The sequence below is a fragment of the Carcharhinus amblyrhynchos genome, chromosome 3 (genome assembly GCF_965287045.1).
Source record: "Carcharhinus amblyrhynchos chromosome 3, sCarAmb.v2.hapA, whole genome shotgun sequence".
NCBI lineage: Eukaryota > Metazoa > Chordata > Chondrichthyes > Carcharhiniformes > Carcharhinidae > Carcharhinus > Carcharhinus amblyrhynchos.
Window position 1 is genome coordinate 50,191,242 of NC_137326.1, and position 25,460 is coordinate 50,216,701.

Sequence of the window (25,460 nt, forward strand, 5' to 3'; positions counted from 1 at the left end):
GAACTTTGAAACAAAAACCAAAACACAGCTTGGTTAGTGGTGAGATGGATCTCTTCATCAGATCCTTCCTGCATGCCCAAAGTCTCACCTCTTCTGCATATTAGGAAGTGATTATTGTCTACTTCCTTCTGGAGAAAGATGTAGTGGTTGCTGCTGAGGTTCATCCCAAGTCGCTCCATGACGGCAGACTCTGCGCTGCACACTTGAATTGTTGTCCCCAGAGAAACGATAAACATAACCTATGCTGGAAGCCTATCAGCTTGATAAAAGACGATCTTTGGGCTTCCAGTGCAAAGAGTTGTCCATGACCAGGTTTTGCAGATTGGCACATTCCAAGATCTAGGACTACATTCTGAAGGACACACTAAAGCTTGGGTCAGCGGCTGCAAAGGCTGGATGGGATAAGGCCGCCATCTGAACACTGTTAGCCATAGTACACAAACTGTACATGTTAACTGAAAAAGAACCTTGGGTATATATCTGACATGTAATTAATTTTGTGGATATTGATTGCAAGATGAATAGAATATAAAAGTGGTGAAGTTCTACTGCAGCTGTACAGGGCTTTGGTAAAACCGCATCTGGAATACTATGTACAGTTTGGTCTCATTTGAAAAAAAGTTATAATTGCTTTAGAAGTTCAGAGAAGGTTCACTCAACTCACTCCCAGGGTGAAGGGCTTATCTTGGCCTATCAATAAATCACCAGGCATTATTAGACTTGAAATACCTGATGGTTGCTGCAGAACATACCAAGCCAAACAGTAGGCAGAAATAGATCTTTTAAATTCTTTGGATGCTAGCATATTGAATCTAACCATTTGACAATTGATATGAAGGACCAATTTTAAGATACAACTCAAGTGCTAGAGATTTCAAAATATTGTACCAACATTCCATTCCACCTGAGCCCAGGACAGGGCCTTAGTGAAACCACATCTGGAATACTATGTACAGCAAACATCAGGTATTTCAAATCTAACAATGCTTGGTGGTGTTATTGACAGGCCAACATCCAAAGCTCCTGCATGCTCATGACACAGACATCAACAAGAAATAAAAGAAAAAGTGTCAGATAAAATGAAAATGTTTAATGTTTTATTGCTTGTATTTAAACATTTAGCTGGGTTAAATTTCAAGAGCTGCAGCCTTGAATGTTCACTCTGAAAGAAACTTTATGTCACCAGGTTGTTCATTTCTTTCCAAATCCAGACAGTTAAAAGCTAAGACAGTAAAGAAGATGAAGTTTTATCCTCACCGTCTCCAGCTGCTTAACTGTCAAAACAACTGACAATTGGAGCAACAATGACTTCCCATGTTGGCTTCAGACTTGCTAATAGTGATCTGCTTGGATTTAGTTTGAACCATATAGCTTACTGCTCTATAAAATTATTAGGAGTGTGTTCATCTTATTCCACTAAAACATTCTCAGTTTTGATGGATAGAGAAATGGCACTTTGTTATTCCACCTTTGTATTTATCAACAATGATTCTCAGGTGATTCACTTACAGGCACCGATGGTTGTTCTGCCTTCATTTGGAGGTTAGATGCTAGCGACAGCTGTTTCAAGAGTCACAATAAATATTTGTTTTTCTGGAAATTACATACCCCGATAGGAGGTTCTATTGTGCTCTTGGTAGCATTCCAATGTCTAAGCCTGAAGCTCCGGGTCGGACTCCAACTCCAGGATTCAATGGCCACAGGTGGTGTGGTTACGTGACCAAAAAGTTGATCAACCATAAATCCTGCTGAACTGAGTGCATTTCAGAGGGATTTTAGGAATCAATCATATTGCTATGGGTCTGGAGTCACACGTAGGCTAGAGCAAGTAAGGATAGCAGATTTCCTTCCGTAAAGAACACTAGCAAACCAGATAGGTTTTAGGACAATTGGCAATGGTTTCATGGTCATAAATTCCAGATTTTTATTGAATTCAATTTTCACCATCTGTTATGGTGGTATTCAAACCCAGGTCCTCAGAACATTACCCTGGGTCTCTGGATTGTAGTCCAGCAACAATACCACTCTGTTACTACCTCCCCTCAGCTTCTACATCGAGCAACTTATCCTGATTTCCATCACAATCTCACATTTTTAGATCACTCCCTCTTGACTTCATTATTCTCCTTTCCTCTCTAAATTTCTCCCTCAACATACAAGGCCACTACATTTCCAATCTTGTCATCTCACACTGTCTTGCTATTCTATAACCATCATCGATGAGACAATTACAGGTCACTTCCTTGCTTTGTTCTCTGCCAAAATTATCCTTCCCCTTCCCAACCCTTCCTTTGTATCCACTCCTGAAAAAACCCTTTCTCAAGTCACTTATCATTACACATTCAGATTTCTATCTATCTAGTCTTCAGCCAAAATTTATCAAATTTGTGGAGCTACTGATTGATTAAAAATCACACCATCTCCATCACTTGCAATACGCTTGGCCACGTTCAACTGTTACTGTTTCACACTGGTCATTCCTCTTGGCAAAGCCCCTCACTTCTGTTTCAAGTCCAATAAATAGATTTAAATGCTTTTAGTAATTTGGTTAAGTATCCATCTTACTCCAAACCTTGTTCACCCATCACCTCAGTATTTGCTAACCATCACTTGCTCCTGATTCAACAATTAATCAATTTTAAAATCCTTATTTGTTTTCAGATCCCTGAGTTTGTCCATCTATCCATATATAATTCTCTCACAGCCCTGCAGCCTCAGATTTTTGTGTTCTTCCAAACATAACTAAATTTAAATAGCTTTACAAGTGACAGCAAAGCTTTCACCTTCTCAGTCTTAAGGTCTAGAATTCTCTCCCTGAATTTCTCCACCCCCTCTCCTCAAGAATGCTCCTTACCTCTTTGATCAAGTTTTTCATAATCTTTCCAGCTCTTGCAGGTGGCATGTTCTGTTATTGATATCACTCCAGTTAGATGTCTGGTACATGTTACTATATTAAATGTGCTACATAAATTTAAGGTGTAGATATAGGAAACAATTACTGTATGTGTGATATATTCTGAGACATAAGAATAAGCAACTGATATGCTCATAGCAAATACATTTCCAGTTTGATGATTGATTCCTTTCTAAAATACCTTAAATCTATCTGCAATAAGTGTTACAGCTGATCAAAGTGTAAGGTCAGTGTCAGTGAATGTCTTCTACTGTACAAAAGTTAAGCTGCAAATCAGGTAGATCAAGTAGTTTTATTGTCCTTTGAGGAGGAAATTAATGTATTCCCTTGAAAGAAATGGCACTAAAAGGACAATAGACAAAGCTCATTCAACTGAGGTAGCTGTCTGAATTGTTACACATTATTAGGATTGAACTCCATGATTTTCCTGTCTCAAACACAATCTATTTCTAGTTTAAGCTGTTACTCAAACAGAGGAGATCAAAACATGGCATCACTAAAATGGCCTGTAAAAAAGGACCAAATCATAGAAATCGTAGAAACCCTACAGTACAGAGAGAGGCCATTTGGCCCATCGAGTCTGCACCGGCCACAATCCCACCCAGGCACTACCCTATATCCCTACATATTTACCCACTAATCCCTCTAACCTCCGCATTTCAGGACACTAAGGGCAATTTTAGCATGGCCAATCAACCTAACCTGCACACGTTTGGACTGTGGGAGGAAATCCATGCAGACATGAAGAGAATGTGCAAACTCCACACACAGACAGTGACCCAAGCCAGGACTCGAACACAGGTCCCTGGGACTGTGAAGTAGCAGTGCTAACTGCTGTGCTACCATGTCATCGATCTTCTAATCCATTTCAAGTACCAATTTAGCATAACTCTACAGAGCGGAGCAGAAGGAAACATGGTTACACCCACTATGCAGCAATCACAGTATAAATCTGCAATGAGTGAAATGTTGCCTTTGAAAAACACCATGGACATTATTTTTAAACCTAAACATTACGAGATTTGGAGTGCAAGGAATGAAGGATGTGCTTTGGTTAAAACTATCTTTCAAACTATTTTCCAGGAATGATTTAAACCCAGCAAATTTGTAAGGATTTGCTCAAACATTTTGAAATTGGTTCTAATCAATCTGAAAGCAGAGCAAATATATAAGTCACTATAGAATCATGCATTTACTCCATGCAGATCCTTCACTGATATTGTCTTTCCTGTAGGAAATAACCATCATTTGCATCTGAACAAAAACCGGCATTAGCCTGTTGTGTAGATAGAGCAATCATTACATACAAACATTTTCAGTAGTGGCTGCATCTCCTATAGTTTCCTTCTCTTTGCACAATTTTGAAGAATATGGAAAGACAGACTGCATTTACATTAATATCTTTCATATCTTCAGGATGTTCCAACGCACTGAACTGTCAATAGATTATACCAGTCATTGTTATAGAAGGAAACAGGATAACTAGCAAGATCAATAATCAGTTCATTTGGTCAAGCTACCAGACAAACAAAGCACTCTTCAAATAAATTGTTACTGGACCATTTACATCTACTAAAACAGGCGATAGCTTAACATTTCTGATGTGTCCAACAGTGCCATACTGAGGAAGTATTGCACTGAAGCGATGTTCTATATGATGCATTCTCAATCTGAAGCAGGGCATGAACACAATCTTCAAATAAAGGTAAGACCAAGCTGACATGATACACAGGATCATTCTGGTTTGACACTTCCTATTGTGGCTTCTGAATTCATTTTAGATATTTTTAGAAATGAACATCATGGCTTTTAAATTATCAGATCCCAAATGAAGCCATATAGCTAATAGGACCTATGGGCACACAAATTGTTTGACAACAAAGCTAAAAGGTTTAGATTTCACCACATCAGCTTTGTGATCAAATCTAGATTCAGAGCAGAGTTACTGATGCAGGATATTTCTAGACACTAACCTCTTTTAATAAAAAAGCTGTTCAAAACAAATTTCTTAGAATTTCAATTTGAGTCAAGCATGATTTATCTTAGTCTAGTATCAATTAGCAGTCTTCTCTACATCCAAATATTTTTTGTAAATATTCTTGTAATTTCAACAAATACGACTGTTTCAAAGCAGTTACATGCCCAGGTTAAAATGTTTTCAGTGCAAGTTCTCATCGAGTTACTGTTTTGTTATTTTCTCTACAAATTCATCATCTTAAGTGCATTTTCTCAGAAACATTAAATTTTCCCAAATTTGTGCTTCCCGGTCAATGGATACGGAGGTTTATGGTGCTCGCCGTTTGCATTGTTATTCAAGATCTATTCAAGATCAAATCAAGCTGCTCCTTTCAACAACGACTCAAAATATGGGGTAGGTTAATCCAACTTGCTAATTCAATCAATGCAAAAGCAGCAGACCTTCTTCTTGAAGGAGGAATAAGGGTAGTGAATTATCGACTGCTTACATGTGTTCTTCTTCTCGTTGGACACAATGTAAACCTCAAGGTGCTTGTAAACAAATTTGCTCAGCCAACTGCATGAAGTTTTGACTAGCAACACAACAATTAGGCGTTGAAGGATTTGCAGATGCCATCACCGCAGTGTCTCAAATGCTGCTAATTGTGCAATGTTCTTCTGTTGCAGCAGTTATTGACATTCTGCAAATCAGTAAAAATATTTGAACAAAAACAAAAATCAATTATTAGACCATATTAACACAGCCAGTTATTTGCAGAGTGTTTCAAACATTTCCAGAGTTCTTTTCACTTCGCGGATCTGTTTAGACAGCACAAGTATAGGCTGCATTGATCTGTCCAGCTCTTCGCATCGGGCCATTAGTGTATACATACCCTGAAACACAAACAAAGAGTGGTGATGAAATACAATGCAAGAGCCTTCAATAACACAGATGGCTTCCACGATTATGAAAGGTGTTACTTAGACAACTTGCAAGATAGTCATTTGCACATTATTTCACATCTCAAAATATATTGGAATTTCTTTAAAAGGACGGCATCAATTCACATGAAGCTTGCTGCATCATCTTCCAAACACCCTCAACCTTGTGTCACCATAAAGAGTGCTCACTAATTTAATGCAGCAGAATCACTGAATAGCCACCTTTTGTTTTGTAACTGTTCAGACCAGTGTGTATGTGCTGGCTTTCCGAAGAAGCAGTTGATCGTGAGTCATTTACTCCAACTTCTTTGCATAGCCCACAACATGCATGAATGACCTTTCACAAAAAAATTAATGGAATGTGAAAAAAAAAAATCAAGCAATGCCCTATTTATAATTTTTTAAAATTATTCCTTTCTCAGCTCAAAGTGGACAGGGCAAGCCCTGATCCATACATCTCTTGCTTACTTCAAAAAGCAATTAAAATTCAAATTGAATCCAATTGACAGCCTCCACAAAAGAGAACTACTAGATGCAAGCTGACAAGACCAGGCATTACACCTGCTCTCACACTTTATCCTATGCTTGATCTTAGCCAAAAACTATTTATAATTGTGCACAGAAATTAGTATTTAAAAGATCATAACAGTAACATAAGGGAGGCGATGGCCTACTGGTATTATTGCAAGACTATTAATCCAGAAACTCAGCTAATGTTTTAGGGATCTGGGCTCCAATCCCACCACAGATGATGGAATTTGAATTTAACAAAAAAAAATCTGGAATTAAGAATTTACTGCTGACCATGGAACCATTGTCAATTTTTGGAAAAACCCATCTGGTGTAACTAATGTAATGAAGGAAATCTGCCATCCTTACCTGGTCTGCCCAAGTGATTCCAGAGCCACAGCCACATGGTTGACTCTCAACTGCTCTCTGAAATGCCTAGAGAATTACTAGGTTATATCAATCGCTACTAAGTCAGTAAAAAGGAATGAAACCAGACAGACCAACTGGCATTGACCAAGGCACCGGAAAAAACAGCAAAACAAACAGCCCTGTCAACCCTGCAAAGTCCTCTTTGCCAACATCTGGGGGCTAGTGCAAAAATTGGGAGAGTTGTCTCACAGATATAATCAAGCAACAACGTGACATATTCTTAGACAGCAGCTTCCAAACCCACAGCCATTTCCATCTAGAAGGACGCGGCACCAGATAGATGGGAACACCACTCGCCATCCTGACTTGGAAATATACTATAGAATCCCTACAAGTACAAAAGGGAGCCATTCGGCCCATTGGGCCTGCACTGACAACAATCCCACCCAGGCTCTATCCCCTTAACTCCATGTACTTACCCTGCTAATCCCCTGACGCTAAGGGTCAGTTTAACATGGCCAAGCAACCTAACCTGCACATCTTCGCACTCTGGGAGGAAGCCGGAGCACCCAGAGGAAACCCAAGCAGACACAGGGAAAACGTGCAAATTCCACACAGTCACCTGAGGTCAGAATTGAACCCAGGTCTCTGGTGCTATGCCACCATGCTGCCTGTCGTTCCTTTGCAGTCTCTGGGTCAAAGTCCTGGAATTCCCTCTGTAATGGCATTATGAGTCAAGCCACAGCACGTGGACTGCAGCATTTCAAGACGGCAGCTCACCACCACCTTCTCAAGGGCAACTAGGGATGGGTAATAAATGCTGGCCACCGGTGAAGCGCATGTCCCATGAATGAATAAAAATACTGCTTGAGGTACAGAAAATATTAGGCACCTTCCTCATCACACTCTATTAATGTCAATAGGCAATGGCAAGGTGTTGGTAAAGTAAAAGTCAAAGGGCTTCACTTGGAGGTCACGCATGTCCTTTAGAATGTCTTTCATTCTCAGTAGTTTGATACTCAAAATAAATGATGACTTGGACTTTGATTTCATTTCTTGCAAAAATTTGATGCATTAAATATGTAAATCCAGAGCTAAAGCGCAGTTTTGGTATCTTTAGATATTCCCATACAAAGGTAAGTTAATGGCAATACTTTGTAAATAATCTGCGAGAGGTGGATGGAAATGTGATCATTTTGATTATATTGTGTTGTTCCCACTTTCACTTCCCAATTACTGTGAAACTATGCAGCATAATCTCTCAGAATAAATCTCAAAAACAAATTAAGGTTGGTTATATAGCCTCTTTATAAATGCTAATGCAGCTAAACCCAATCCATCATTCGAGAACTTGAAAAATTTCTATTTTCTGCAAAGAATTGCAAATTGGAACCCTCGTTGTGCTCCAGTGAGGAGACTTTACAGTTATTTACACTGCTACCCTTTAATATCCTTCCCTTTTTCAGTTCCTCAATTTTACTGATGCCCTCGTTTCTCAACATTTCTTCTGAATATTTCCACTTGATGGTCAAATTTTCTTTTTAATTTTCACTGTTGCCATTTAACTTGATTTATGATAACTGCCAATCTATTATCAAAGAGAACACCAAGGTCTTTCACAAGTATGGAAATATTAAGAGGCAAATTGAAGCCTAATGAGGGCAGAGAAGGTGATACATGCCCAAAAGTGCAAGCCAAGACAAGAATACTTTATTAGTACTTTGTATTGGTGTTTATCAAGGAAGGGGATTCAGACAATCAAATACGATCAGTCTCCAAGATCAAAGCAGGAAATAGCTCCAGAACTATAAACATGTCACAATACTTGCATTAGTGCAGTGTTCTGGTATTCTGTGTACCATTGAGCAACTACTCTAAAACTAAAAAGACTCCAACTCTCCCATCCCCAATTTGCCTAACAGCAAACTTTCCTTCTTTGTATTGGTCTAAAATGAAAGGGCCCAAACAAGCTTTTAGAAAAAAAAAATCAATGCTATCAGGATTTCAGTGGGCAAGTCTAATATCTGATTCTTGACATTTGGTGTCTAGATGGTCCCTATAAGACTCCCTTTCTTCTTTCCCCTTATCCCTGAAGTGGGAGGGTCATTGAACCCATTCAGACACTCAGTGTTAAGCTGGGGGGGTAACACAAATCTCACGTTCATAGCAAACTACTCTTTCAACAAAACTGTGATGTTTGATGTTTGCATGATTGTCTATCAATTGCCAGGAAAGGCATCCATGGGAGTGTACAAAATATAGTTAAAAAAACATAATTTTTGAGAATTGCTACACGGAGTACTGCATATCTGCAACATTACAGACATAATAACATTTTTATTACACAATTATTGCAAATGAAGGAAGTATTTATTCCTTCCAATCTATACAATTTTCCTTTCCAGAAGACACTGATTCTGTTCTGAGGCACAGTTTCAAGTGTGCCAATCGCGCTTTATTACCTCATCTAAATGACCACCATTTATTAGGACGACTGCATGAACAAGGTGAGAGAAGCAAGACTTCAGAGGTAAGCATATTTCTGTCATCACTCAACATTATATACTTTTAGCAAGACTTATTAGGCAATGAAGAACAGGAGCCTTTCTGATAACACCCTTGCAACTACCCAGGTTATCATCCAACTCAACCAACAAGATGAAGCAGGCTAGACCAATAGTGAAAGAGCAAGATCCTGCGTTGATGAATGCAATTTTAAAATGGTTTGCACACTTAAAGCTGTGTAACCTAAGTCACATTTTATTTTCTGAATTTCTCATACTGCTTGTGTGATGCTACTTGCCTTTATGAAATGTATTTTAATAATGTTTATCTGCAGTTGTTTTAAACAGGCCTGGCCCTTTTTTTGATTTTGGCACTGAGCTGTCTGAGCCAATGTCCTTTCATTGTTGTTAATGCCATATAACTGGGCCTTTTGTTTGTTTATAATCTGGGCCTACCTAAGAGTGCCCTGGAGTCTTAGGATCCTTTTTGGGAATTATTGGTTTGCGACTGTTGAGCAGGTGAGGTGGTACCTTGGGACAGTTTTGTTTTACAAGATTCAGATTGTTAAAAGCTGTCCGGACGCCAGGCTGAAAGCAACGTTTTTGCCTCTCTCCCTAATACTGGGAATCCTGCTGTCTGTTAGGTGCAGTTAGAAGCTATACTGTTTGCCTATCTCAGTGCGTCTCAAAGCAGACAAAAAAATTCCTGGATTGAGCAGGCCTCTGTGTTTTCACTTCAACATCCAAATGAGTAATTGACAGCAGGGGTTGCCAAGCTGCAAAATCTAGCATCACATGAACATACTTGTTTTCTGTGCGAAGTCTAGAACAGGGGTTTGATGGTTGGAACATTTAACTGTTAAGGTATATAAAATATCATAGCTATTTTGTTTCCTTATTTTTAATTTGTAAAAGTTATTGCTAATTGTATATGTTAACTGTATTTTAAATAAACTTTATTTGATAAAAACTCCCCAGGTCATTTGAATCATAACTGGAGTAAAACCCCTCATGCTTACCCATGCCAAATTCAAAGTGCAAAATTGATGGTCTAGGCTGACTTCATAAAACATTTGAGTTTTTGACTGAGTCTATATGGGTAGAACTGAGAAATAAGAAAGGGGCGATCACTTTGATAGGATTGTACTACAGGCCCCCAAATAGTCAGCTGTAAAATGAGGAACAAATATGTGTGGAGATTACTGATAATGCCAAGAAAAATAGGATGGTAATAGTAGGGGACTTTAACTTTCCCAACATTGACTGGGATAGCCATAGCATTCAGGGCTTAGATGGAGTCAAATTTGTTGAGTGCTATCAGGAGGAATTTCTCATTCAATGTGTGGATGATCCAACTAGAGAGGGGGAAAAACTTGACCTCCTCTTGAGAAATAAAGAAGGGAAGGTGACAGAAATGTTAGTGAGGGATCACTTTAGGACCGGTGATCATAATTCCATTAGTTTTATGATAGCTATGGAGAATGATAGGTCTGGCCCAAAAGTTAAAATTCGACCTTGGGGCAAAGCCAATTTTGATGGTATTAGACAGGAACTTCCAAAAGCTGATTGAGGGAGTATTGTCAGGCAAAGGGACATCTGGTAAGTAGGAGGCTTTCAAAATTGTGTTAACCAGGGTTCATAGTAAGCACATCCCTTTTAGTGTAAAGGGAAAGGCTGGTAGAAGTAGAGAACCCTAAATGACTCAGGATAGTGAGGCCTTGGTCAAAAAGAAAGAGGAAGCTTATGACATGCATTGGCAGCTAGGATCAAGTGGATCCCTTGAAGAATGTAGAAGGTGTCAGCAGAGTTAAGCGAGAAATCAGGAGGGCAAAGATTGTTTTGGCAGAGAAGGCAAATGAGAATCCAATGAGCATCTGCAAAACTATAAAGGGCAAAAGAGTAACTAGGGAAAGAATAGGACTTCTTAAGGATCAAGAAGGTCATCTATGCACACAAGAGATGTGTGAGATCCGAAATGAATATTTATTGTCAGTATTTACTGTTGAGAGGAGAGGCAGATATTAGGGAACCTGGGGAAATAAACAGTGATATCTTGAGTGTACATATTACAGAAGTGGTGGTGCTGGAAGTCTTGAAACACATCAAGGTAGATAAATCCCCAGCACCTGATGAAGCATATTCCAGGATATTGTGGGAGACTAGGGCGAAAATTGCAAGTCCCCATGCGGAGATATTTGAATCATTGGCAGCCACAGCTGAGGTGGCTGAGGGTTGGAGACTGGCAAATGTTGTGTCTTTGTTTAAGAAGGGCTGAATGGAAAAGCCTGGGAACTACAAGCTGGTGAGCCTAATGTGTGCAGTGGATAAGTTGTTCAAAGGTATTTTGAGAGACAGGATTTACAGGCATTTAGAGAGGCACAGACTGATAGGGACAGTCAGCATGGCTTTGTGAGTAGAAGATCATGTCTCATGAATTTGAGTTTTTTGAAGAGGTAACCAAGAAGGTACATGGCAGCTGTGCAGTCAACGTTATCTACATGGACTTTAGCAAGGCCTTTGACAAGGTACTGCGTTGAGGGTTGTTGCGCAAGGTTAAATCTCACAAGATCCAGGGTGAGGTAGCCAATTGGATACAAAATTGCTTTGATGACAGAAGACCGAGGGTGGCTGCAGAAAGTTGTTTTTCAAACTGGAGGCCTGTGACTAGTGGTGCCTCAGGTACCAGTGCGGGTCCAATGTTTTTTGTCATTTATATTAATGGTTTGGATGACAATTTAGGAAGCATGGTTTGCAAGTTTGCAGATGACACCAAGATTGGTGGTATAGTAGGCAATGAAGAAGGTTACCTAGGATTGTAACAGATCTTGATCAATTGGGCCAGTGGGTTGACGAATGGCAGATGGAGTTTTATTTAGATAAATGTGAGGTGATGCAATTTGGTAGATTGAACCAGGGCAGGACTTACTCAGTTAATGGTAGGGCGTTGGAGAGAGTTAGAGAACAAAGATGTAGGGGTGCAGGTTCATACTTCTTTGAAAGTAGAGTCACAGATGGACAAGGTGGTGAAGGCAGCATTTGGCTTCATTGGTCACAACATTTAATACAAGAGTTGGGACGTCCTGCTGAAGTTGTACAAGACACTGGTAAAGCCACAGTTGGAATACTGTGTACAGTTCTGGTCACCCTATTATAGAGAGGATATTATTAAATTAAAAAGAGTACAGAAAAGATTTACTAGGATGTTACCAGGACTTGATGGTTTGAGTTATAAGGAGAGGTTGGATAGACTGGGACTTTTTCCCCTGGAGCACAGAAGGAGACTTAGGGTTGATCTTAGAATAAAGAGGGGCATAAATAAGGTAGATAGTCAACATATTTTCCAATGGTAGGGGAGTCTAAAACTATTGGGCATAGGTTTAAGGTGAGATGGGAGAGGTATGGAAGAGTCCAGAGGGGCAATTTTTCCACACAGAGGGTTGAGAGTATCTGGAACGAGCCAGTGGTAGTAGGAGAAGCGGGTACAATTTTGTCTTTTAAAAAGCATTTAGACAATTACATGGGTAAGATTGGTATAGAGGGATATGGGCCAAAGCAGCCAATTGGGACTAGCTTAATGGTAAAGACTGGGCGGCATGGACAAGTTGGGCTAAAGGGCCTGTTCCCATGCTGCAAACCTCCATGACTTATGGCCTAGATTATAACACTTGTTCTTATTAAGGTAAGGCTGCCTGCAAATATATTCATGGACTCACTAATTTGATCGAGTTTTTTGAGGAAGTGACGAAGGTGACTGATGAGAGTAGGGCAGTGGACGTCGTCTACATGGACTTCAGTAAGGCCTTTGACAAGGTCCCTCATGGCAGATTGGTGCAGAAGGTGAAATCACATGGGATCAGAGGTGAGCTGGCAAGGTGGATACACCACTGGCTTAGTCGTAGAAGACAGAAGGAAGGAGTGGAAGGATATGTTTCTAAATGGAGGGCTGTGACAAGTGGCGTTCCTCACTGATCAGTGCTGGGACCTTTGCTGTTCGTAATATATATATATAAATGATCTGGAAGAAAACGTAACTGGTTTGATTAGTAAGTTTGCAGATGACACGAAGATTGGTGGATTTGGGGATAGCGATAAGGACAATCAGAGGATACAGCAGGATATAGATGGGTTGGAGGCTTGAGCGGAGAGATGGCGGATGGAGTTTAATCCGGACAAATGTAAGGTAATGTATTTGGGAAAGTCTAATAAAAATAGAAAATCTACAGTAAGTGGCAGAACCCTCAAGAGGATTGATAGAGGGATCAGGATGTACAGGTACACAGGTCACTGAAAGTGGCAACGCAGATGAAGAAGGTAGTCAAGAAGGTATACGGCAAGCTTGCCTTCATCGGTTGGGGCATTGCGTTTAAAAATTGGCAAGTCACGTTACAGCTTTATAGAACTTTAGTTAGGCCGCACTTGGAATATAGTGTTCAATTCTGGTCACCACACTACCAGATGGATGTAGAGGCTTTGGAAAGGGTACAGAAAAGATTTACCAGGATGCCTGGCATGGAGGGCATTAGTTATGAGAAGAGGTTGGAGAAACTTGGTTTGGCCTCACTGAAATGAGGGGTGACCTGATAGAAATCTACAAGATTATGAGGGGCATGGACACAGTAGATAGCCAGAAGCTTTTTCCCAGGGTGGAAGAGTCAATTGCCAGGGAGCATAGGTTTAACGGAAACATACGAGGCAGCAAGTTTTTTTTTACACAGAGGGTGATGGGTGCCTGGAACTCGCTACTGGGGGAGGTAATGGAAGCAGATACAATAGTCAGTTTTAAGGGGCATCTGGATAAATACATGAATAGGATGGGAATAGAGGGATATGGTCCCTGGAAGGGTAGGGAGTTTTAGTTCAGTCGGTGCAGACTTGGAGGGTGAAGGGCCAGTTCCTGCGTTATAATTTTCTTTGTTCTTTGACTGTCTTTGACTAGCCAGCCAGAAGTTGCCTGAATAGATGCTGATGGGAACATTTTGCCCCTGTTCAGACTGGCATTCATTTTGAAGGAAGTTGTGCAAACAACAGACAAGGCACGATCTGAAGTTCAAATTTAGATGTTAATTTAGTACTCAGTAATTTAGCACAAGAACTACAGGAATATCCAAAAGTTGAAACATCTTGTACTATAAACATCATCATGCTGGCATATCATGCAGTCACTTATATGACAGAATAACCTAACCAATGGCAAGTAGTACAAGGGTGAAACATTTTTAAAAAGACAATCCTACAACAATCACAAAACTACACTTAATAAAGACACTGAAAATGACTATTATAAATATACCTGTACAATATTGTAAAGTTCTATCGTGACTGCAGTTGAACCATTTCTAACTATCACAAATTTTGGCTCTTTAAAAAACAAAACCAAATTAAAATAATCAAAATAGAATTAAATAAGGTTTAATTTTTTTATTTCTATGCTCTCACCTTTATACTCATATCCACTGACTCTCCAAGGCTGTCCACTGAATCTCGGTAAGTTTGGATGTAGCCCACACTTAACGCTGTCATCTGCATTTAAAAAAGATAACTTCAAGTCAATACTGAACATAAAGCTGCAACTTCCTGAATTTAAATATTTGACAAGCAAGAGAAAGGGGTATATGAGAGATATATAAAAATAGAAAAGATAGGAAACTTCCAAATATCCTAATATTAACTGAGACAAAAATAGTCCAAAATGTAAGGCGGGTGATGAATTTTTAAAATGTATACTGGAGAAGTTTTAGTCAGTATGTTTCTAGTCTAATGATGAAGGAACCAATGCTAGATCCAGCTCTGGAGAATGAAGCAGGGCAAGTGTAACGTGGCTCAGCAGGAAAACATCTGTGAAATAATGATAATATAATCATGTTTAAATTAGTTACAGGAAAGAATAAAGATCAAAAGTAAAAATACCCAACTGAAGAAGAGCCAATTTCAGTGTTTTGTGAAGGGATCTAGATACAAAACAAAGATTGGCAAGAAAACAATAAACGAGCAATGACAAGCCTTCAAGGCAGAGATAGTTCAGATTCAATGCCAGAATATCTCCATAAAGAGCAATGAAAGGACATCCTCAGAGTTCTCTGAAAAGATAAAATAAAACAGGAAAAGGAAGATTATGACAAACATTCGACACAGAATGCAAAGAAAAACAGGCTGAATATAGAGAGTATAGGGGGAAATTGGAAATGGACACAAGAAGGGCAAAGAGAACGTATAAATAAAGTATACTGCATCATATAAAAGGGAACTCAAAAATCATTCTTACACATATTTAAAATAAAAGGATAGTTAAAAGGAATGGTGGGACTGATTACTAACTGGTGGGACAAAAAAAGGATATCTTCCAATGAAGGGAGAGGGAGTTGCTGATGTATTAAATTAGTACTTTGCATCTATTTTCACTGAAGATCATAAAATTATACCACAGTAGAGAAGGGAGCAAGAGACATTGGATAGGATTAAAAACAAAAAGAAAAGCTTAATCGATTAATACCATTTAAAGTTAGTAAGTCAGGTCCAGATTTGAAGCCTCTGCAGGCACCCTGACCACAATTTTTCAATCTTTCATGGATAAGGAAGTGGTGCCAGAAAGCTGGAGGATTGAAAATCTAACACCCACGTTTAAAGAAAGGCACAGGGTAATGAAAACTATAGATCAGTTAATCTGACGTCGGTGTTACGATAACTTCTAAAAACCCATTGTCCAGGACAAAATTAAGTCTCACTTGGAGAAGCCTTGGTTAATAACAAAAAGCCGGCACCAATCTGTTACAGGCAAAGTATGCCTGACTAACCTGATTGAGTTCTTTGTTAATTTAACAAAGAGGGTTAATGAATGTAATTGTGCAGAAAATGTAGTACATATGGACTTTAAAAAGGTATTTTGACGATGTACCACATAACAGACTTATTTGGGAAATAGCAAAACATGAGATTAAAAAGTAGCAACTTCTTAGAGCAGAGTACGTCAAGATGAAATTTTAAAATCTTTCATTTTTGTAAGTATAAAATCATAATGATTTAGATAGCATTAAAAAGAAATTGTTTGTAATGGGGGAAGGGTTGATGATCAGTGTGCACAGATTTAAAATCACCGTCTGAAGAACCAAAGGCAACAAATCTTTATTCAACAAATCATTTGGATTTGGAATGCACTACCTGATCAGGTATTGAAGGCTTCAATAGGGAATTGAATAAATATGTGAAGGAGAAAAAATGTTCAGGGATAAGGAGAAAGGGTGGGGACAAACAAATTTGTCCTTCAAGATAGGCACAGATCTGGGCCAAACAGCCTGCTTCATGCTGTTTAGCTCTGAAAATACCCTCCTTACACCCCCTCCGCCTCACTATATTACTTACCCTTTTTAACACTATTTATAACCTTCATCTTCAATTAAATTTTTGTCACCTGAGCTAATATCTCCTTATGGCTCAGTGCCATAATTTGTTTTAAAATCGCACTGTGAAATACCTTGGGACATTTATTATGTTAAAAACGCTATATAAATAAGTTGTTGCTTATAATCCAATGATTCTAAATAAATGATAACAATTGAAATTTACAAGCTATGTAGGAAGGGATTAAGACGACTCATGTTCCTACCATCACCAAAGATCACCCAAAATTAGAAGATAGTGAAGAAGTCACTGAGAGAAATAAACATCTCCCAGTCCACACTTGATGTTCTTGCACAGCTTCCTGATATGGACAGGTTAGATGAAGAACCTTCATCATGAGCGTGAGAAGACCAGAGACTACTTAGCAAACAGGAGGACACCTGACAAGGATAGAATTCCAGCCAAACTCCTCAAGCATGGAAAGTCTCATCCATTGCCGGATCTTTATCAGCTTCACCACTGTAGAATAAGCTCCATTCCACAGCGGATGCATGATGCAAACATCATCACATACAAAAACAAAGGTGACAGAGGAGACTGCAAGAATGCCAGGGACAACTCACTCATCATGAGGAAGGCCTTTGTTAGGGTTATACTTAAAAGACTTCATCTACTTGTAGAACGAGTGCACCCAAAAACACAGTGCAGTTTTCTTGCCAGTAGATCTATTGTAGACATGATCTTTTCCATATGCCAGCTAAAAGGGAAGGGTAGAGTTGAGTATAACTCTTGATCTTACTTTCTTAGAGCTCACTAAAGCATCAATACCACCTCTGACACAGCAAAGCTCTACAAGAATTTGGGGAAAGCTGGCTGCCCACCAAAGCACTTCAATCTCATATACTCTTAGAGGGCTCTACTTTCAACCATTTCAGTACAAATAGGGCTGCAAACTCACCCCCACACTGTTTGTCATACCTTCTCCATATTCCTGGCCTTTGCCTTCCCTGCAAATATGGAAGGATTCTATTCCTATACTAGCTGATACAAGCTCTACAATCCATCATGACTGGAAGTGAAGTCAAAAACACATCACATCTTAATCAAGGAACTTCTCTAACCCCAAGAGAGAAAATGCTGGAACTCCTCTACAGTGACAATGATGCACTCGTTGCCCACACAGAAACTCAACCACAAAGGCTCAAGGATTGTCTCTCCCATACTTGTAACTTATTGTCAGGGAGAACAAGCGTTAAGAAAACAATGGTCACGGAAAAAGGTTTTGCATCTGAACCCCCAATTACACTTAATAACACCCTGCCAAAAATGGTTAGCAAATTCTGCTATGTCAGGTCCAGGATGACAGACAATCTATTCTTTGATTCAGAACTTGATAAACCTGTGGAGAAACAGTATCACCATTACCAACTTAGCAAATGGGCACAGAACATCAAGTTGACCAACAGGACCAAGCTGATGCCTTATACAGTCTTTGTTCTCAGCATCTTGCTGGAAGGCAGTGAAACACGAACGGCTTACCACTATCATGAAAAGCTTAACAATTCCCATTTTCGCTGTCTGGGATACATTATGGGCTTACCCAGCGGACAAAAAGTCACAAATACGGCAATCCTCGCAAAGGCAGAGCTCCCAGCTTGTCGGCGCTCACCAAGCAAAATCTGCTTTGTTGGCTGAGGCACATACACAAAATAGAAGATGGTTGCATGCTCATGGATTTTCTGTATGGTGAAGTAGCTGCAATGATGTAGAGATGCTGACATTGGACTGGGGTAAACACAGTAAGAAGTCTCACAACACCAGGTTAGAGTCCAACCAGTTTATTTGATAGTAATCTCACAAGCTTTTGGAAACAGTGTTCCTTCATTAGGTGTGTGGAAGGTTCTGATCAGAGAAGGGCATATAAAGTCACACACAGTTTACAGAACATTGATTAGAATGCAAGACACTTCAACCATATGAAATCAAAGTTCTCAGCCGAGGGCTCAATTTCTGCCCCACCACCAAAATGGACCCCATCAGTCTCACAGCGGACACAGGAATTTATCAGGCGCATGAGGCTGTGGGAGTTCTTCCACAATTCCCAAGAGGCCAGCAGCAAAATACAATAAGACAGCCAACGAACCGACAGGGAGATCCGCAGTACAGCAACCGAAGAGGAAAGAGTCCAACTGGACTCTCTGGAAGGCCGCTGCCCTTGACTGGACATGTATGCCCAAGCCATCAGGAGGTGCGTCAACACCAGATTCATCAACCGCACTCACAAGACAGCCCCGAACATCAGCCAAGCATAACGCAATGCCATCCATGCTCTCAAGACCAACTGCAATATTGTCATCAAACCAGCAAAGGAGGGGCCATCGTCATCCTGACTAGAACAGATTACTGCAAAGAAGTGTACCCACAACTAAACAATGAGGAACACTACAGACAGTTACCCACAGATCCGACTAAAGAACACACCCGTCAACTCAACACTTTGATCAAGACCTTTGATCCGGACCTTCAGAGCACCCTCTGTGCTCTCATCCCACGTACTCCCCGTGTTGGAGATCTCTACTGTCTCCCAATGATACACAAGGCAAACACAGCTGGCCGTCCCATCGTATCAGGCAATGGGACCCTGTGCGAGAACCTCTCCGGCTACGTCAAGGGCATCCTGAAACCCATTGTACAAAGAGCCCCCAGCTTTTGTCATGACATTATGAATTTCCTACAGAAACTCAGCACACATGGAACAGTTGAACCAAGGACGCTCCTAATCACAATGGATGTCTCGGCGCTCTACACCAATATCCCCCACGATGATGGCATTGCTGCAACTGCCTCAGTACTCAACGCTGACAACTGCCAGTTTCCAGATGTAATTTTACAACTCATCCGCTTCATCCTGAACTGAAATGTCTTCACCTTCAACAACCAGTTTTTCATCCTGACACACGGAACAACCACAGGGACCAAATTCGCACTTCAATATGCCAACATCTTCATGCACAGGCTCGAACAAGACTTCTTCGCCACACAGACCTTCAACCAATGCTATACACTAGATACATCGATGACATTTTCTTCCTTTGGACTCATGGGGAACAATCACTGAAACAACTACATGACGACATCAACAAGTTTCATCCCACCACCAAACTCACCATGGATTATTCTCTGGAATCGGTGGCATTCTTGGACATACGCATCTCCATCAAGGATGGTCATCTCAGCACTTCACTGTACCACAAGCCCACAGATAAACTCATGATGCTCCACTTCTCCAGCTTCCACCCTAAATACGTTAAAGAAGCCATCACCTACGGACAAGCCCTCTGTATACACAGGGTCTGCTCAGATGGAGAAGGATCACGACAGACACCTCCAGATGCTCTCATAAGATCAAGATATGGCGCTCAACTCATCGATTGACAGTTCCAACACGCCACGGCGAAAAACTGCACCAAGCCTCCTCAGAAGACAAACACAGGACACGGTGGACAGAGTACCCTTCGTCGTCCAGTACTTCCCCGGAGCAGAGAAGCTATGACACCTTCTCCAGAGTCTTCAACACATCATTGATGAAGACGAACATCTTGCCAGGGCCATCCCCAAACCCCCACTTCTTGCCTTCAGACAACCGCACAACCTCAAACAGACTGTTGTTCGCAGCAAACTACCCAGCCTTCAGGAGAACAGTGAACACAACACCACATAACCCTGCCACAGCAACCTCTGCAAGACATGCCGGATCATCGACATGGATAACATCATCTCATGTGGGAACACCATCCACCAGGTACACGGCACACACTCTTACAACTCGGCCAACGTTGTCTACCGAATACACCGCAGGAAAGGATGTCTTGAAGCATGGTACATTGGGGAGACCGTGCAAACGCTATGACAATGGATGAACGAACATCACTTGACAATCACCAGGCAAGTCTGTTCCCTTCCTGTTGGCAAACACTTCAGCGGTCACGGGCATTTGGTCTCTGATCTTTGGGTAAGCGTTCTCCAAGGCGGCCTTCACGACACACAGCAGCACAGAGTCGCTGAGCAGAGACTGATAGCCAAGTTCCACACACATGAGCACGACCTCAACCGGGATCTTGGGTTCGTGTCGCACTATCTGTAACCCCCATGACTTGCCTGGGCTTGTAAAATCTCACTTACTGTCCTGTCTGGAGACAACACACATGTCTTTAACCGATGCTAATGCTATCTCCACTCACATTGTCTGCATCTTTAAGACTTGAATAGCAGGTTAGCTGTAAAGACTTGCATTCTAATCAGTATTCTGTAAACTGTGTGTGACTTTATATGCCTTTCTCTGATCAGAACCTTCCATGCACCTGACAATGGAACACCGTTTCTGAAAGCTTGTGCGATTACTATCAAATAAACTGGTTGGACTTTAACCTGGTGTTGTGAGTCTTCTTACTGTGAAATAGCTGCAGCCAGACAAGCAGTGCAATGCCCAAAGTTCTGCTTCAAGGATATTTGCACACTTGAGACGAAGGCCCTAGACATCAATTATTGTAACTGGGACCACCAGCTGACAAGAGGGCAAATGGCGACAACTTCTACAGGCTGGTGTGCACCACCAGGATGGCCCCAGTGGCAAACGTCAATGATGACCCATAGTGATCCTTTGTAGCTTCACATGTGACATTTTTGGCAGAGCCTGCTACTCAAGGAGTGGCCGGTTGAACCATCAACATATGAAGACATCCCACCTGAAATGGATTGGTTTACTGTGTGCCAATTTACTTTTATGGGTAGAAGGATACCAGATTGAGAAGTAAATTATCAAATGGAGTGGAATTTTTGACTCCACACGCTGAAAATGAAAAGCAACATTCAATTGTAAGCAACAAAATCTTGCTACATAATATTGTTCAATTTCAAGTGAACCCAAGCAGTGTAATGGCCAATGAACTGGGACAGAGACGAAGTCAGTGATCTCACGCAACTGGGCAGTGTTCGTGATGGAACAAATAGATGCCTGTAAGCTTAGCTCAAAGACAACATCAAGGTTGCAAACAGTCTGGTGTAAACACAGACAGCTGCCAGGGAGTAGGATGGTGACAGTAGTTAGGGAATGGAATTTGGAGTGGAATGGAAGGCAGTGGCTTCAGTTTTTCCAGTATAAAACTGGAGGAAATTTCTGTTCATTGGATAAGCAGTCTGCTAATTTAGGAACAGAGAATTTGAAAAAGGCAGTGGTGAGTAATGCTGTGTACAGGTGAAAACTAATGCTTTCAAATGATGTCGCCAAGAGTGAGCTGTAGATTAAAAAAATAGACGGGGCCAAGGATTGATTTTGGAGAGATACCAGCTGTAATGGTGTAAAGCAGGGCTGAAAGCCATTGCAAATGACACTGGCTAAGATTAGATAAATAAGAATGGAGCCAAGCAATTACAGTCCCAACCCGGATTGATGACACTGAAGAGGCATTGGTAAAGCCAGCAATTAGGTGCTTTAAATAGGAAATTAAAAAAAAGAGAAACCAGGATTCTTTTCACTTTACGGTTATACAAAAGCACCTAATTATAAGGAGTTTTGATTATGTTTTGGAAAGACTATTTATATAGGTCACAGAGGTGCACAGATTCATCATCTCAAAAAACAAGAGAAAAAGTACTATTTACCATTAGATGGAATCTCATCAGGACATAGAATACCTAAGCAGCAGAATCCAAAACAGCTTTTAAAAAATGCAAGTAGATAATTATGTCAAAACAAAAAAATTAAGGAAATGGGGAAACGACAGAGCAGACTAAGCCACAAATATTCTCCAATATTTCCAACTTGTCATGGTGAATCTTGATCAGGCACCAATTCATACATACATTCTGGATGGTGGCATTTAGGCTTTTCATCATTTGATCGACTTTCTGTGCCACCTCCTTTGCGTCTTTCTCCAGATCTAGCAGTACCCCAGGATCTATTGGAGGATTGTCTGATTTTAACCGTTGCATACTTCTGGTGTTCACGCTATTTCCAGCTGGGAAAGAAAAGAAAGAGCGCTAAGTATTTGCTGCCTGATGTATTTCATTTAAGTGCCCAGTTCATTAAAGCAACATTAAACGAGTTCATTTGTTTAACGAAATGTGAATGAAACCTGTACCCGAGCATTCTGCTTACTATTATACTAACTTAAAAAGAAAGTGAAATATTTCCCTTTATTTCATTCCCTATAAACCCCAAATATCAGGTATCCTCCCCTGTTAGGTTACTTTATGAAATGGGGACCATAACTATGGACTGGCCTAAATGTGCCCCATACATTCTTAAATATGACATACTGCTTTCCTTACATTGGTAACAATAAATATAACATATAACAACAAATATAACATATGACTGGGTTCAATTCCCGGCTCGGGTCACTGTCTGTATGGAGTTTGCACATTCTCCTCGTGTCTGCGTGGGTTTCCTCCAGGTCCTCTGGTTTCTTCCCAGAGTCCAAAGATGTGCGGGTTAGGTTGACTGGCCATGCTAAAATTGCCCCTTAGTGTACTAAGATGCTTAGGTTAGGGGGATTAATGGGTAAAATATGTAGGGATATGGGGATAGGACCTGGGTGGAATTGTGGTCGGTGCAGACTTAATGGGCCGAAGGGCCTCTTTCTGCACTGTAGGATTCTATGATTCTACGTATCTGGCTAATGGCTTTTTCCAATGCATCTCTATGACATAAAGATTACCTTTGCATTAAAATGATCCCTATCATCTACATATCTGTACAGAAGTTTTATATCAATTTTATTCATTGGCAAAGAGAGAATTAAAGAAAATTATATTAACTTCACACACCCTGACCATAACTAGGAAATAATTCCTATGTCAAATCAGAAGTCAAGTTGTTGCCTGTGTTTTGATTCTCTCCCGCATCCCCACCTATTCTTATAATCAACAGTTCCTACCAGGTTGGTCCTTCTTGTATCAATCTACTGTCTGCCACGTAGATCCAACAATTATTTTTATTTTAAGATAGCGTCATCGAGGCATGGGTCCTTGCCATGCCTGTCTATGAAATATGTACCCCCTAATTTGGTATTATCTCTCAATACTTTTTCTGGTACATTGCTGACTATATTAACGTAATTTCCTTCTCCTGCCCCAAATTGAAATATTTTAACATTGCTTCTGATTTCCATGCTTCTCTGACATTCACATGGTTCAAGAAAACTCTTACTTACCTTTCTTGACTTCCCTGTTACCATTTCTGCATAGGTTGTCAACTAATATTCACTCTCAGCCCATTGACTCTCTCAGTTACATTGAATACACTTCCTCAAACCCTACACACTGGAAGGATTCTATTACCCCAGTTTCTCCATCTCACCATATAATCATAGAATCCCTGCAGTGCTAATGCAGAAGGAAGTCATTCGGCCCATCGAGCCTGCATTGACAACAATCTTACCTAGGCCTTATCCTGTAACCCCATGTATTTACCCTGCTAGTCCCCCTAACATTAAGTGGCAATTAAGTATGGCCAATCAACCTATCCTGCACATCTTTGGACTGTGGCAGGAAACCAGAACACCTGGAAAAAACCTACAGAGATAGGAGAATGTGCAAAGAACAAAGAACAGTACAGCACAGGAAACAGGCCCTTCAGTCCTTCAATCCTGTGCCGCTCATTGGTCCAGCTAGACCATTCGTTTGTATCCCTCCATTCCCAATCTACTCATGTGACTATCCAGGTAAGTCATAAACGATCCCAGCGTGTCCACCTCCACCACCCTCACAGTGACCTAGGCCAGAATTGAACCCAGGTCCCTGGCGCTGTGCAGTGTTCCATATCAGGAGGTCTGACAGGTCCTCCTATTTCCCCAATCAGGATTCTCCTTACTATGGCTGATAGAGCCCTCAACCGTTTCTGACCCCGCTCATCCTCTTGACAACCAACATCAACAGAAAGCATCCCCTTCTGACAGCCATCCCCCTCTGCTCTTCCTTGACAGCAACTTCCCCCCCCACCCCACTCTCCTCTCTGACAGCAACTGCCTCATATCAGTCAATGCCACCACCCCCATCACAATACCTCTCACGTCAACCACCTCAACCTACCGATGTCACAACTCTGACAACACCCCCATTCCCCAGTGTCCCATAATATTCTGCTGGAGGATAGGTCACCTTGCCCTTAATGCCCTAAGCACCGAGTCGTCCTCGGGAACCTCCCAATATTGTTAAGCTAATAACAGTAATATGCAATTTGCAAACTCGTGTGGCTGGCTATCCCGTCTAAGTGGATGGGGCGCTAACTTGCTGCACCGGATACACTGCGCAGTCACAAACCAAAGCTGGAGACACGCAAAGTCACAGATTGAGTACGGGTAAGGAGGCACAGCTCACGGTCCCTCTCTTCCCCTCCCGTGTACTCACACTCCAGGTCCAGGCTCTGCCTTGAACTCATCTTGATCTTATGTTGCAGGTTGTTGGCCACATAGTGGGTGAGATCCCCATCGTGACTGACGGTGCCCTCCAGCTCCAGCGCACTGGAGATGGTCGCCCTCCGTCCTTCCAGCTTGCCATCTCGGCCTCGAATGCCGCCTAGCACCTCGCTGAGGCCGTCCAGGCTTTTGCTGTCCTGCAGGCGGCCGCACACCCGTTCCCGGGCCGCAGGGTTGACGGTTGCTTGGAGCTGCTGCTGGTGGCGCAGACCGGGCGGCGGTCTTTCGGCCCATTCGGGCGATTCGCTCTCCGGTGTCTCGTCACCACCGCTCTCCGAGGTTTCGGACGGCGGATTGCCCAGAGTCGCTTCCACCTCGGCCTCCGCCATCACCAAGGGGGGGAGGGGGGGGAGGAGGCCGACGGAAGACGCCTGCTCCTGGCTCCCTCACCGCCGCCCCTAGCAACCGAGCTGCAGCCAGCGCAGGCGCAAGCTCAGTGACCCAGCACATGCG

General features: G+C 41.4%; 1 protein-coding gene across 1 annotated transcript; it reads right to left on the reverse strand.

The window, feature by feature from the left end:
- Positions 1-1,075: 1,075 nt before the first annotated feature.
- On the reverse strand, positions 1,076-25,352 carry borcs6 (BLOC-1 related complex subunit 6). Its single transcript, XM_080183854.1, has 4 exons — positions 24,940-25,352; positions 22,393-22,547; positions 14,632-14,715; positions 1,076-5,764 (listed from the first exon to the last, which is right to left on the reverse strand). Exons 1-4 carry the CDS (start codon positions 25,334-25,336, stop codon positions 5,639-5,641), a joined length of 762 nt encoding a protein of 253 aa, XP_080039980.1. The 5' UTR covers positions 25,337-25,352; the 3' UTR covers positions 1,076-5,638.
- Positions 25,353-25,460: the final 108 nt, after the last annotated feature.